General features: G+C 44.4%; 1 protein-coding gene and 1 non-coding gene across 8 annotated transcripts in view; both read left to right on the forward strand.

Moving 5' to 3' along the window:
* The window catches only part of LDB3 (LIM domain binding 3), a 59,919-nt gene extending 44,833 nt beyond the window's left edge, over window positions 1–15,086 (forward strand). For all 7 annotated transcript variants that reach the window (XM_047701679.1, XM_047701682.1, XM_047701680.1 and 4 more), the window contains 4 exons: window positions 118–298; window positions 883–1,003; window positions 6,019–6,134; window positions 12,308–15,086. In XM_047701679.1, the coding sequence (XP_047557635.1) occupies window positions 118–298; window positions 883–1,003; window positions 6,019–6,134; window positions 12,308–12,397 (508 nt within the window). In that variant the 3' untranslated portion in view covers window positions 12,398–15,086. The remainder of the gene's footprint in view (window positions 1–117; window positions 299–882; window positions 1,004–6,018; window positions 6,135–12,307) is intronic.
* On the forward strand, window positions 9,213–9,337 carry LOC125085377 (small nucleolar RNA SNORA40). The gene has a single exon (XR_007122901.1). It is a non-coding gene; the product is annotated as a small nucleolar RNA SNORA40 (small nucleolar RNA).
* Window positions 15,087–15,879: the final 793 nt, after the last annotated feature.

A 15,879-nucleotide genomic window follows, 5' to 3' on the forward strand; every position in this document is an offset into this window, starting at 1 on the left:
AGTTTAGCTGAATTTCACATTAGTTCATTAGAAGGGTTACAAAAGTGTTGGGGGTTCTGAAACACTGGGCCTTGAGCTTTTGGGCCTGCCTTAAGATGCCACTCTCTGCTTCTCCAGGGGCCCCTTTCTGGTAGCCATGGGCCGTTCCTGGCACCCAGAAGAGTTCAACTGTGCCTACTGCAAGACCTCCCTGGCGGACGTGTGCTTCGTAGAGGAACAGAACAATGTGTACTGCGAGCGCTGTTACGAGCAGTTCTTTGCCCCAATCTGTGCCAAGTGCAACACCAAAATCATGGGGGTAAGTCCTCTGACTCTTGTCTCTTCCCCAACCAATCTTTCTCCCTCTCCAAGATTGTGGGGCCCCATTAAGAAGCTAACAGAGAAAGAACAACTATCTATCCTACAAGGGACTTGGTTTGCCACCAGTGAACCAGGGAGCAAATGAACTTGGAGAGAGAGAGATGATGACTTGTCTGGACCACACAGCTTGAAGTGTTGGTGGAGCTTCTGCAAAGCAAGTTATCACTTCATAGACCGACCTTGCCATGCACCTACATGTGGCCTTGACCCCTGCATGCTCCTTTGGTAAAGTGACGTAATCAGCAGCTTTGATAGGAGGGTTCAGAATCACAGATAATGTAACCACCTCTCTGATGATTTTGACACAGAACATGGTACCCAGCAGGTGCTACCTGAGTGCGAAGTCCTCTGCCTCCCTCCCTGGGCCTTTCCTCAGTACGTCCAAGGCCCACCTCCTGAGCTCTTCTGCCCTGCTCCCTGTTGGGGTGCTCCAGCAGTAGCCAGGGCCCAGTGAGGAAGAGGGGGCCCAACTTCCTCTTTGTCCCGAACCTTTGTGACCTGAGCGGAGGCTCTTTCCCCTAGGAAGTGATGCATGCGCTGAAACAGACATGGCATACCACCTGTTTCGTCTGCGCAGCTTGCAAAAAACCCTTCGGGAACAGCCTCTTCCACATGGAAGACGGGGAGCCCTACTGTGAGAAAGGTAGGACCACTATGCTATGGAGGGGGCCCCACGGTCTGGGAGAAAGGGGCAGGTACAGGAAAGTCCTGCCTGTGTCCATTCACATGGAACCATCAGGAGTCTCCAAATGACAGAGTCATACTTTCCTGGGTGGGGGCTGGGTTGAAAGCCTTTTTAAAAGTTTTTTATACGTTCGATCTCTGTTCCCTTCCCTGCACCAAATATGTGGATCACAGGCTGGCATCTTGTAACCACTTGGGAAACCTTTCAGATGAGTTTGATCTGGAGTCTGAAAAGGCTTTGGCTTTGGACTTTGTCTTCGGTTCTATTCCAGGCTCCACCTTGGGCTGGCTTTGTAACCCTGAGCGAGTGTTTAAACTTGTCTGAGCTCACTTCCCTCATCTATACAAAGGGACATATGAACACCGGCCTCACGAGCAGGTGTTTAACCAGAGAAAATGTGTAAAGAATCAAACATGTGAAAGTCCCTTTCCCTGCTCCTCTGATGTTCCTTCAGAATCCTGTGACCCCCGCCCCGTCTGAATTCAGAGTTTCTCTGTTCCTCAAAATGCTACATTTTACCTTGGAACTTGGAGTAAATTATAAATTTTGAAGACAAAGCACTCTATTAGAGAATCAGGTGTCCTAGCTAATTAGCCACTTCCTCACTCATTTATTCATAGACTACTTCTCTTTTTCTTTAAAGATTTATTTATTTATTTTAGAGAGAGAGAATACATGCACAAGTAGGGGGAGGAGTAGAGGAGGAGGGGGAGGAGTGGAGGAGGAGGGGGAGGAGTGGAGGAGGAGGGGGAGAGAGAGAGGAACAAGCAGACTCCTTGGGGGATCCAGACATGGGGCTCGATCTCATGATTCTGAGATCATGACCTGAGCCAAAATCAAGAGTCAGGGGTGCCTGGGTGGCTCAGATGGTTAAGTGTCTGCTTTTGGCTCAGGTCATGATCCCAGGGTCCTGGGATGGAGCCCAACATCGGCTTCCTGCTCAGCAGGGAGCCTGCTTCTCTACTGCTCCCCCTGCTTGTGCTCTCTCACTCTCTGTCAAATAAATAAATAAAATCTTAAAAAAAAAAATTGAGAGTCAGATGCTCAACTGACTGAGCCACCCAGGGACTCCCATAGACTGCCTTTTTCAGAAAAGGATTTGAGGCATTGTCCAACAAAGTTACCATAGATAGGAAGGTTAAGGTCATAGAACTAGCACCAAATAGAAGAAGGAAAAGCAAGCATGTTGATTATGAAGAATAACAGAGCAACAGTGAATGGGCAGCAAGTCTGAGGGCAAAAAGAAAAACACAGTAAGTTAGTGTACTTTAAAATTGGAAAGGAGAAAACATTCCAGTTCCTCCAGGGGAAAAGCAAAGCTAACTAAACTATTCTCCCCTGACAACAGATTATGAAAGAAAAATTTCTTGAGTTCTTATATATGGGTGAGATCTCTTCCCAGATCTTATTAATTGAATGATTTAGTTACTTGGTCACTCCGTGCTTCAGTTTCCATATCTGTAAAAGGGAGAAGATAAGCATCTCTTTTCCTTTCTTGTGAGTGTATAGTGATAATTGTTAGATAATTAGCAGATAATTGATAGATGTGTGTTCGTGCCAATACAAATTGCTATTACTGGGGCACCTGGGTGGCTCAGTCGATTAAGCATCTGACTCTTGGTTTCAGCTCAGTTCATGATCTCAGGGTCATGAGATGGAGCCCCATGTCAGGCTGATCACCTGGGGATCACCTGGGAAACTTTAAAGATATAGAAGATCAGTTCCCAGATGTTCAGATGCAGAATTTCATCACCCTACCCCCACCCGTATGATTCTATATTCAGTTAAGTTTGAGAATTGAGGCATGATCCTAAGACCAGCAATATCAGGATCACAGAAACACAGATCTTTGGGCCCCACCCCAGATGCACCGAATCAGAAACTCTGAGGGGGTGGGGCCCAGCAGTCTGTGTTTTAGGGAACCCTCAAGATGATTCTAATGTTTGAAGATCCACTGCTCTCCGAAAGCACTAAGCCCTTTTTCAACAGAAAGTAACTGTGATTTGATGGATAGAAACCCTTTTACAACAGCAATAAAATCCATTAAATACAGGGTACAAATTCAACTTGGGGCATAAGAGAGTTAGTCAAAGAAAATTATAAAGACCTAATAGAAGAAATAAAGTAAGAAATAAATACATGAGGAACTAGATTATATTCATGGTGGGAAAGGCACATGCATAAACTTAATTGCAATTATATTCTCATTTTTTTTTGATAAATGATGAAATATGTGAACTTTTAAAAAAATGTATTAGGGTCAAGACCAGTGCTACCAAATTTTAAAACAAGGTGGCAGTTCCCCAGATCATACAGAATCAAGTATAAAACAGAAAAAACAATCAGCAGGCAAGACTAGACATTCTAGGGGTGCCTGGGTGGCTCAGTTGTTAAGCGTCTGCCTTCAGCTCAAGTCATGATACCAGGGTCCTGGGATTGAACCCTGCATCAGGTTCCCTGCTCCGCAGGGAAGCCTGTTCCTTTTCCACTCCCCCTGCTGTGTTCCTTCTCTCACTGTGTCTCTCTCTGTCAAAAAAATAAATAAAATCTTTAAAAAAAAAAAAAAGACTAGACATTCTATTGTAAGAGTTTAATGTTAGGCTGCACAGCAAAAGAAGGAATCAGTATTTAGTAAGGTTTTCTTAACCATTTCTTTGTTTTTCCATTTATCATTCATCCATCAAATCTGTGCCAATTCCTCTGAAAGACACTGAGCATTAGAAGTGGGTCTCTGCCCTCAAAAACCTCAGGCGGACACATCATCCTGGGATATGCCAACACATAAATGGATAGTTAAGAGATATTGACTAAATGAATGAATGAATGGAGTGAGAAGGCAGGGAAGCCCAAGAGAAGCTCTCAGGAAGGCCATCTCTTGGTTAGGGTGGAAGATGAGGATTTCCCAGAAGGAAGTCCTGGCCTACAGGATCACAGGTAGACAAAGTGGGGAGGGTTTTCCAAGCCCAGGACCTGGTTCATACACAGGCATGAAGTAGATGAGAGAGTCCAGGGCAGGAGAAAACTATAAGGTATAAGGAGAGAGAAGTCAGAAGTGGGATTCAAGGCTTGCCCTCCCACGGAGATGGGGTAGCCTATGGCCCTGTTTCTCACCCACACGAGTTCCTACAGAGCACGGAGTGAACCATAAACCTGCTCTAAACTTGTAGAGGAACCAGAATGATGTTTTTAGTTCTGGTGAGAAATTAAGGGTTCTGTCAGAGATGGGCTTCACAGACCATGACACAGAGAACAGCATTTGCATGACAAACCATAATTAAACACAAAAGGGGAAACCATACATTGGAAAATATATCCAAGAGATATAACTTATCAAAGCTCAATGGCAAAGAGATAACGAGACCACGTGAAGTCGTGGAAAGAGGATGAACTTTGGAGTCCATGAGGCGGGCTCCTTCCTGCCAGGTGACAGAAACTCAACAGCCAGTTTCCTCATCTTTAAAGTGGGAATAATATTTCTTTACAAAGCTACTGTGAAGATTACACAGGAAACTTAGAAAAGCACTAGTATTGGACTGGTGCCGAGTAGGCGCTGGACTCACGTTTCCTTCTCTCCTTCCGTCATTTATAAAGACATGCAAGTAAGAGCCAAGATTTTTGAGTTTTTGTGCCAAGTACATTCACATATGTTATCTTACTGAATCGGTACAACAACCCCACGACTTAGGTCCTGTAGTTACTTCCTTTCTATATAGGAGAAAATGGAGACACTGAGAAGTTAGGTGACTTGCCCCAAGTAGGAACAATTCCCAAACAGAGCTTGAACTTGAGCTCAGTGCTTTTGTTCTTCAGAACCCAAGTACATAACCCCCCATGGCACACTGCCTCTCAGCATGTGGTCTAAGACCGTGAGCAGGCATGCTGTCCACAAGCAGAAACATGGAAGTTGCAAGGAGAAGCCAACTGTGGTAGAGCTGTGGAGAGACAAGTACACTTGTAGGGGAATGAAGGCTTCGTAAGAGACATCAAACATCTCTCAAAGAATCTGGAAGAGTTCTCCACTGAGGACAGTAGACCTGCTTGCCCCTGGGGCCCAGATGAGACAGTTGGAGCTGGGACCCAGCCTGCTCAGCTGTGTGTCTCAGCTGTATGACTCTGACGAGCCTCGGTTTCCTTATCCACAAAATAAAACACACGTAAAACAGAAAAATAATTATAGTTCAATCTTGGAGGGGTTTTTTGAAGATTGAGTTCATTCATTGATTTGTTGATTCACTGGTTCATCTATTCCCTCATTCATCCCACATGTATGTGTTGGGTACTAACTCGTGTGCCAGGCACTGTGTTGAGGGTGGCAAGAAAACTAGTACATACAAATCCACAGACCATGACATTGAGATTCTAGTCAAGAATACCATCTATGCGAGAATGCTTGGTGAACTGTAAAACATTATACAAGCAATACATGGTATCATTATCTCTTTGGTGAGGCAGGGAGGGGGACACGTCTTAACATAGTAGCTCAGATATTGTTTCCAGTAGTAAAAATTTGTTATCAACACAAATGCCCAATGAGAGAAGAATTGCCAAGCAAAGAACATACTATATAACTCCTAAAAATGTTAAGAGCTCTCCTTTCAAGCTATCTGGAAATATGATTTTTTTCTTCTTTTTGGGATTGGTCTGTTTGGGCTGTAAAAGCAGAGGAGAAAATCACCCTGTAGAAAGTTAATGACAGATGTGGAGAGTGTTTGCAAATCAAACCAGCACAGAGTGATAACTAAGCCTGAATCCATAGACCACCTGTGCAAATTATTGAAAGAAAAAAAAAAACCACAATCATATAGCTGAGCATTTTGTCTGCAAGACAACAAGTAAACCAGTTAGATCATACCCACTGCCCCCGCTCAGTGATTTGTGGTGTGATGTCATTGTTATGGCATCAGGTTGGTGTGTCCAGGATGCTTCTCCCAGCCTGCCTGGATGCCTGGTCCTCATTCTGCCTTTCATTTCAGACTATGTCAATCTGTTCAGCACCAAGTGTCATGGCTGTGATTTCCCCGTGGAGGCCGGTGACAAGTTTATTGAAGCCCTGGGACACACCTGGCATGACACCTGCTTCATCTGCGCAGTATGTGATTAGCTGGGGCTGGGGGTTCTGACTTTCTGAGAAGGGGCGAGAGGGACCCAGTGGGGCCAGGTGATCAACTGTCTACATCCCTTTCAACTCTGGTGCTCTGATATTCTGATCATTTTTAAAAGCTGGCAAGTACCATGGTGTCTGGATATGTCACGGTCAAGCCAAGTTTATTACTAATAATTACTTCTAAACCAGTGTGGCTTTTGTTACTCTCCATTTCACTAAGGAAAAGAGTATTCTCCCAGGATCTGTCATACCAGCAGCTTGCCTCACTAGCAATGCTCTCCATCATTGGAAGCAGTGAATAATAAAGCAGGGGGGTTTCCTCTGATTATAAGTTGCTTTAAATGTGATGAAGTGTTTCAAGGATTTCCCCAAAATTTGCACCAAGAAACACTAGTTTGGAGCTTTTTGACTCATTCTATGAAAGGCTGAGATAGGGCTTCTTTTGATAGACTCTTTAGGAATCGGGGCTATCATTTTATTTTCTAAATGGTCTTGTTCTTGATACATAGTTGCCAGAGATAAGCCCTACATAACTGTTAACCATGTGCCATCTATTTCTTCCAAACAGCCAAGTCGTTTTTCCCATGAAAATGGCATTTTCCTTATGAGGGCTTCGGGTTGGGGAGGGGGCACAGCAATGAGTTCACTGACATTAAGACTCTGCCTTACATCTAGGAAATATTCATCCCTGAGAAAGGCCTGTGATGTGAGTCTGCAATTGACTGAATTTATTTGGGAAAATTAATGTGCTGCTACCACTTTTGTTTTGTTTTGTTTTGTTTTGTGTTTTGTTTTGTTTTGTTTTACAAGTGCTGCTCAAGGTAAAGTGTGGCCATGTGTCAAATATCCATGCAGTTTCCACTTGAACCATTTTGATAGGCTTATAATAGAGGAAACACACATCGTAAAGTTTACAGCAACACACATCAGTGTCTACACCACTCCCACACTCCACGGTGCATAGAGTGCACTGTGTTGACTCTGAGTGTGAGTTTGCCAGGTCTGCTGTAACAATGGACCAAAACCCAGTGGCTTCAACAACTGAAATGGACTGTCTCATAGCTTTGGAGGCTAGAAGTCCACAGCGGGGCTGTGCGTTCTCCCTGAGCTTTGGGTGGTTCCCAGCAATCAAGAAATCCCGTGTTTCTTGAATCGTAACGACAGAACTTCAGTCTCGGGCTCCGTGGTCCCCTGGCAGCCTGCCCTATGTGTGTCTGTGTTTCTGCATGGCACCCTCTTCTGTGTGTGTCTGTCTCTATGTGCTTCTCCTTTTCTTTTTCTTTCTTTTTTTTTAAGGTTTTTATTTATTTATTGGAGAGAGTGAGACAGGGATAGTGAGAGAGGGCAGGAGCAGGGAAGAGAGGGAGAAACAGGCTACCCGCTGAGTGGGGAGGCCCGGTGCGGGACTCAAGCCCAAGACTCCGGGATCATGACCTGAGCTGAAGGCATTCGCTTAACCAACTGAGGCACCCAGGCACCCAGCTTCTCCTGGTCCTATTGGATTAATGACCTCATCTTAACTTACACCTTAATTATATCTGCAAAGATCCTGCTTCCAAAGAAGGTCATTGGTGTGTCCCTGTGCCAAGTAGATTGAAGGTACAGGGAGTATCTTCCAGCATATGAATTTGGGGGAGGAAACAACACAATTCAATCTAAACACTCCAATTTTCTAGCTTTTGGAATAGATTTTCTAATTGCCTTTTAGGGTCCTTTGAGTACATCAGGTCCTTCCCTCTGAAAAGGGACAGCAATGTGAATATACTGGCTTTCCAGTTGTCTCCCACAGAGCCATGGCTCAGCAAGGCACATAGGGCCCTCTGACCCCTGCGTTCAAGCCGTGGCTTGTCTAATCCTAAGACACTGCCTGCAAGTCTGGTTGCCCGACTTCTAGAAGGACCCAAGATACTTGGAGAAGGTCCAGGGCAGACTGTGGCACAGAAGGCCTGTTCTCTAAGGGCGGGCTGATGAGAGGTGTGTGTCACATGGAGAGGGTACCATGGAAAAGGTGAGCATGGGTCTGCTCCCTTGAGCTCACTGAGTTTGGCTGAGAGTCACAGTGGCACAAATCCCAGAGAGAGAGAACAGAAGAAGCAATAAAGCATAGGGTTGTTCAGGCCAAGATTATAAATAAGTTCTGCCAAGGTGTGAGAGACCTGTAGCACTGCGAAAGGGTCTATGCAGAGAAACCAGGCAAGTCCTGTCCTTTGGAGAATCGGCATGGTGAATCATCATGTCTTCCTCCAAAGTGGCCCTGTGTGGCACTCACTGTCCTGTTAAGATACAGTGAAGTGGAACATGGTTTTGGCTTTAATTTTTGGAAAGCAATCTTTTGATTGGAAAACTGATGGTTGGGGGGGGGAGGGGAGTCCTTTTCCATCACTTTTTATTTCTTTTTTTTTTTTAAGATTATATTTATTTGTCAGAGAAACAGCACAGTAGGGAGAGCAGCAGGTAGAGGGAGAAAGACTCCTGTTGAACAAGGAGTCAGATGGGGGACTCGATCCTAGGACCCTGGGATGCTTAACTGGCTGAGCCACCAGGTGTCCCATCATCACTTTATATTTCTAAATCATCTTTGATGCGTATATTTTCTTATAATAAAAAAAAAACAAACCTAGTAAGAAAGGAAAATCAGAACTAGCTCTCCCAGCTGATGAGCTGTTTTCCTGTCCGTTAGATCTCAGGAGAACACATAACTTTAGGCGAATTCAGTTTACCAAATATTGCTTGAGTTTGGAGGACATAAGAGTATCCCACGGGGCACCTGGGTGGCTCAGTGGGTTAAGCCTCTGCCTTCGGCTCGGGTCATGATCTCAGGGTCTTGGGATCGAGCCCTGCATAGGGCTCTCTGCTCAGTGGGGACCCTGCTTCCCCCTCTCTCTGCCTGCCTCTCTGCCTACTTGTGATCTCTCTCTGTCAGATAAATAAATAAAAAATCTAAAAAAAAAAAAAGAAAAAAAAAGTATCCCAGAACAAATCTCTACCTTCAAGGAGTTTGGAATCTTGAAAGGAAACAAAGTTGAAATTTATAAGCGATTAAAGAATAGAACAAGATATGATCGCACTTTTGCTGTTTTTGTTTAGTTTGTGAACAAAGACTTAGACAAAGTGTAAAAAATAAATCCTCTTTGCAACCCAGAACTCATGGCTCAGTATGAGTTTTGATACAGATAAGAAGGAACAAGATCCGGGGCACCTGGGTGGCTCAGTGGGTTAAAGCCTCTGCCTTCGGCTCAGGTCATGATCTCAGGGTTCTGGGATCAAGCCCCGCATCGGGCTCTCTGATCAGGGAGCCTGCTTTCCCCTCCCTCTCTGCCTCCTTGTGATCTGTCAAATAAATAAAATAAAAAAATCTTCAAGAAGGAAAAAAAAAAAAAAAGAACAAGATAGCTTCTCTAAAGTCCCAAGCACATGAATTGATGGCTGAGATGGGGCCCCGAGGTGGCTCAGTCAGTTAAGTGTCCAACTCTTGATTTCAGCTTGGGTCATCTCAGGGTCTTGAGATGGAGCCCCGTATCGGGGTCTGTGGTGAGCATGGAGTCTGCTTAAGATTACCTTTTCCTCCTCCTCTGCCCCTTGTTCTCTCTTTCTAAAAAAATAAAAATAAAAATAAATAATAATAATAAAATGATGGTTGAGAAGGGCTGTGTGGGTTGGGGTGAGGGGTTAAGCTCCTATCTGGCTTTGGCACTTGAGTTCCAATGGAAAAGATGTGGGGCCTATCTTTAGTGGGTAGTGGATAAAGTGGCCCCTCTTTTCCTTTAAGTCTTGTTGGGTCTCCAACCCTTCCCTACTGGTGTGGGTATCAGGAGGGGAAGGCAGCAGTCCTAGTGGCTCCTTCAGCTGGTCGATGTCCTTGTCTCCCAGCACCATCCATGACTCCTTCCCACCCAGGCCCTGATGACACTTGACCACGGAGCCTGGGGCTTGAACCATCCCTGTTGTGCCTGAGTAGTCTGGAGACCTCTACCAGGAAGCCACCATGTATCCCACATAGAGTCTCCTAGCCCAGGACACTGAACACAACCTTTCTGTGACGTTTTCTGCCCTCAGCTCCATGTTATCAATGAGCCACCATCTTATCAGTGAGCCACCCCTGAGGATCTGGCCCTTGCTGACTTCTGGGCCTTAAGTCTCCCAATATACTCTCCAACTTATCCCACAGTTCTCACAAGTAACCAGCACTGTCCCAGACTAGGCAGAGCCCCAGATGTTGATAGGCAGCTCCTTGACAACTCACTCCAGAGCTGCCTTTCTATCTCCATGAAACCCATCCTCACTGTTGGATCTTGGGCTTGTCTCCACATCTTCACCAGCAGCTTGAGGCCACCCCAAGAGCCTGGTTACACTCAACATCACTGCCTCCACCTGGGATGTTTCTGGTCACTTTTTTACGCCATTGTTTCCCAGGGCACGTTGTCAGCCCTGTGTAATCCCGAGTATTACATTCTCAACTGGCCCACGAGGGACCACTGTGATGCCACTTTTCTTTCCAGCTTTCTTCGAGTGGTCGCATGCTCACTGAGCTAAGCTCATCTCAAGAGGATGCTTTCTCTATCTTCATGCCTTCTGTATATGGGAACTCTACCTGCTGCCCTTCTCCTCCTCCTTCTTCTCTTTTAGTGGGGAGACAGGCAGAGAGAGAGAGAGAAAGAGAGAGGGAGGGAGAATCTTAAGGAGGCTCCATACCCAGTGTGGAGTTCAACATGGGGCTTGATCTCACGACCCTGAGATCATGACATGACATGAAATCAAGAGTTGGATGCTTCACCAACTGAGCCATCCAGGCACCCCTACTTGCATGTCTTCTGATGTCCATGTCCTGGGTGTGATGCCTACTTCTTCTGTTCAGTGCTGTCTATGACCCTGGGGCCCATCCCAGCCAAACTGACTTCCCAGCTAACTCTGACACCTTGGCCTATTGCCCACCCAGGGCCAGCCTACGTACTGGTAGTCCAATAAACTTGGAGGATACCTCAATACAAGTCCTGTAAGCCCAGAACAATTTTAAGTAAGCATAGCCCCTCTCTGCAGTGTGGTGAGTGGAAGATGAGCTAGAGCTGGAGTCTTGCAGACCTGGACACCAAGTCCCAGCTCTACAACTTTCTAGGTCTCTGACTTAAGTGACACACTTACCTCTGTGAACTGCAGTTTTCCCTTATGAAATGGGGACAAGTCATACCTTCCTATAACTTTTTGTGGGGATTAAATGAAATCATGTGTATAGAGTGTCTGGCCTCCTGCTTCACCCACAGTAGCCTCAACATACGTGACTGAGCTTTCTTCTCTCTGTGATGTCTCCATCTTCAAATTGCACTCACATGTTGTCATCATGGGGACATATCAATTTGCCTCTTTTTTCTTTCATATAGTGTCTCCCTGCAACGCTTTTCCATATTGGATTGATTGTTTTCATGGTGGCATTCCATTGGAGAATGTACTGTAGGAATCTACTTAGTCATCTCCCTGTAGAGAGGCATTTTGGTGATTTTCAGTTTTGGCTTGAGCACACATTGTTCCTTGCAATAGTTTCTGCAGGATGAACCCCTCCCAGGTGGTACTGGGCAGGCACATCTTTACAGTTCCTCTCTGGTATTGTCACACCCCCTACACAAGGCTGAGCTGATTCACCAAGCTGTGTCTTTAGCAGTGCATGAGTAGGCATTGTTGAGTGTTGATTGGTACTTTTTTTTTTTGTCTTTTTGCTTTTTAGCTAGTCTTCTAAGGTTAAAGGTAACATGTGATTGAAGGTTTTTTTGTTTGTTTGTTTTATTTATTTGTTAGACTAATAGATACCTAGGGGTCTCTCATGGAGGCTTTAATTTATTTTTCCTTTAAATATTAGTGAGGATAATCTTTTCTGATATGTTTTGTTAGTTTCCTAATGGTATTTTCTTGGATGTTAATCACCCCCGTGGATATTGACTCATGGTTTTATACCGGTTTCTTGTAAACTTTGGATAGCATTGATCGATCATCTTCATCTTGTGTATTTTTTTTTGTGTTCCATCTCATTTCATTTGAGTTTAGTTCTGTGTTCCTCTTTGGGAGTCTTAAATGTTATGTAGTTTGACTGTCTACTCTGCTTACATCATTAAGCATTTGTGGTGGGGAGAGCTAGGCCCCGCCTCATGCCTGTCTGTCCTCTGTCTCAGGTCTGCCACGTGAATCTGGAGGGGCAGCCTTTCTACTCCAAGAAGGACAGACCCCTGTGCAAGAAGCACGCACACGCCATCAACGTGTAGGGAGCCCGGAGCGTCTGATGCGGACAGGCCGGGAGCCGCTCCTGCCGCTGGCAACAAAGGATTCAAGGAGGCTGATGTTTCTTTTGGGGGAAAGGGGGAAAGACAGGAAGCTACTGAGCCCTTTTGAAGTATAATTTTAGTCCTTCCTTCTGCACACAGATCGTGTATTTGCATAGTTCAGACTAGAAGCCAAATGAAGATTCCTCAACCAAGCTAGTAATTAATCCAAGGCTGGAGTGGTAATTCAAATGTTCAGAACAGAATTCCAAGAACTCCAAAGTGAAAAACAAAAAAAGTCATGTTCTCGAAGTGACACCCTTCCCTGAGGTCACCAGAGCAGGGACAGAGCTCAGGGTGCTGTTGGAGACTCTGGAGCATGCTGTGGAGTTCTCTAGAGCTTGTCTGGCAAGCAGACCCAAGTGCCAAACAGTACTCACTGTGGGGTATTTTTAGAGCCATAGCTGAGGGCTTGTTAGCTGAGACCGATTGGGCTTTCCTCGCCAAAAAAGGAAGTGTTATTCCGTTACTAGCGTCACGGAGCCACCTCTGCGCATCAGACTTCAGACCTGGAACAGAGTTGAGCGTTCCGAGGGAGTCCAGGCGTCTAGGAGGTGCCTTCTGGGAGCCGCGGGGCGGTTGACAGGGCTTTAGGAAGGGCTCTGGCTCACGTCTAAGACATCCTATGTCCCCAGAAGGTTGAGCTCCTTTTTGAATTGTGATGGGAAAGTGGAATTGGGTTTTTCCAGTTTTGCTTTGCTGTGTGTGAAAGGAGATTTTAAAGCGACTCTGGGTTGCGTCTAGCCTTTGTTTTGCTTTATGAAGTTCGTGAGCATGAATGTCCAGGCTTATGCATGTTTTTCTCTCCCAATCCTGGGACGGCTCACTTATGAAGTCTTCCTCAGCACCCCTTCCCCCAACAGGCGTGATGACCTGTGGACAAGAAGAGAGAGACGGTGTCTGAAACAGGATGGCAGACTAGGCTGGGAATATGCCCGAACTCTGCATGGGGAGAGGAGCCTTACTTTCTGCCAGCCTCAGTAAGAATGCCAGTGTTGGCAGCACCTCCCACCTCAGACCTGCACCAAGCTTCTCAAGGGTTCCTTTCAATGCAGTGCACTGATTACGTGCCGTGGTGTCAACTGTTGGGAGGAGAAGAGGGACTGATATGGTACTCATTTGCCATTCAGGCCCATAGTTTGACAATGGATGAGCTGAGTTGATCTAGAACTTGTTTAAGTACTTATTGAAATAGTCTTGGGTCTTCAAACTTCTTTGAACATTAGTGATAATTTGAGTTAAGTAAGCATTTTCAAGATGTTAGGTGACAAAGAGAGAAGCTTAGTTTCTGAGCCTGGAAATGGTACATTCTCTTTCCCTTCAGGAAGCACTGTTATTATGCTCATGGAACAAGGCATGGAAGCAGGCAGTCTGAGGGGGAGTTTTTCACTTGAACACAATAGTTAGGCACTCTGCCAACTCACTGCTACTCTCTCCTCACTCCTGTTTTGGATTTTTCTCTTTGCATGTTTTACGAGAATACATTAGAACATTTTTTTTCTTCTGAGAACTGAGGCTTCCAGGGGACTGTCTTTCTCCCTGAGTGTGTTCCTTCTCCGTGAGGGAGAAGGAAGCAGCAGGATGCGGCCCTAGCAGGAGGCCCGTGTTTTTTTTCCAAGGGTGAAGCTGTGTCTCGTACATAATTGTGCTCTTGCCACCGGGCCCTTCTTTACCTGTGGTGCAGTAAGAAGGTGAATCTAAAGTACCAGACAGTAGAATCTGCTGGGAGTGACTGGAGATTTTTCAGGAGTTGCAAACAAGTACCTTGGAGCATTCTGTTATTTTTGGAAAGTTCAAATATATAGGGATAAGGAGGTTGTTGGTTGTAAAGAAAAGCTCTAGACAGGTTTTTTCTTAAAGCAAAAATGAAAACAAAAACACGTTTTCAGGGACTGGTCTAGAGGAAAGGAAAAACAGTTCCCAAGGGTTAAGTTTCCAAAAATATCTTTTAAAAGGAGTTAGGCGCAAATGGACGCACACATGCCCGTGCAATCATTAAAAAAGTACATGATCATTAAAAAGAAAAGTGAAGCATCTCGAAGAAGGACTTCATCATGGTCATTTACTGAATCTGTTTTTCTACATCTCAGAGAGAGTGAGTGTCGATTCTGAGGGACTCTTTAATTTACCGAAACACACACACAAAAACCATTTTAAAGGTAGTAGGAGAAGAGGATAGTTTTGAATATGGGGTTCCCTCGGTGTTTGCAAGTTTGGCGTAGCTTTGAGGATAAGGTTGTATCTATTTCAAGTTAACATCAGGACTATCCGAGGACACCAAACAATTTCTAATAGTTCCTGGTGGGGAGTACACTTTGGATCTATAGTTCTGGTGTCCTCATTTTTGACGTTTATTTAACACTTATAAACACTTATAAACTTTTTGCAATGGAGTGATTTATGTCTGCAGTGTTTGTGTTAGGAATCTAGCTTTTATAATGTTAGCTTTTCAACTCAGGTACTTTTGCTTTGGGATTTTTTTTTTTTCAAGATTTCAAAAGTGGAAAGTAGTGTGATAGAGTGTGCACAAAAATATTTTGCATGTTTGTTTGGTTTGGGTTTTTTTTTTTTTTTGCCCGTGTGAATTCTACTTTTTAGCCCAATAAAACCTAAAAAAGGATGAGCAAATACAGATTTTTCTGTGTAAAGTTTTTTCACATGACACCAAAACTAGATTATTTCCATACAGACGAAAAAAAAGTTTAAGGCAAAACAAAATGTCCTACAGAGAAGAAGCACAAATAACTTACTTGCTCTGTTTGGGTGTGTGGTTCAACAGCAGTTTAATTGCTTTGTTTAAACAGACAAGGATATGTGAATAATACAAATGTTTTGCATACAAAGGGAATTTACCAGGTAAATAATAAAGTGAAGACCAGGCTTTGCCTTTTCTTTTTGGAAAAGTTTATTTATTTAGCTACTATGTGATTAAATATTTTGGATTTATTTATTTTTATTCTGTTCTAAATGGCTTCATTTCCAGAAAAGTTGGTGTATTTTCTTCCATGCCTTTGTTTTGAAATAAGCTCAGAGAAAAACCCTCTTATGGCACTTTTTTTCTTTTTTAGTAAGGAAGGCCCTTCTGAGGATACTATGCTTAACGAAACCAATTCCCTCTTTGTTAAGGTATTCTGTTTCCAGGCATTACTTGAAAAGAAAGAAAATGTTTATAATTTATTTTATTTTTTTAGTACCTCAATCAGATTTTGGAAGAGCTGTGCGATTGCAAGAAGGAATAAGATATTATTTTTTTTTTTTTAAGATTTTACTTATTTATTTATTTGACAGAGAGAAATCACAAGTAGGCAGAGAGGCAGGCAGAGAGAGAGGAGGAAGCAGGCTCCCCGCCGAGCAGAAAGCCCAACGCGGGGCTCGAACCCAGGACCTGGGATCATGACCTGAGCCGAAGGCAGCGGCTTAACCCA

The sequence above is a fragment of the Lutra lutra genome, chromosome 14 (assembly GCF_902655055.1).
Source record: "Lutra lutra chromosome 14, mLutLut1.2, whole genome shotgun sequence".
Taxonomy (NCBI): Eukaryota; Metazoa; Chordata; class Mammalia; order Carnivora; family Mustelidae; genus Lutra; species Lutra lutra.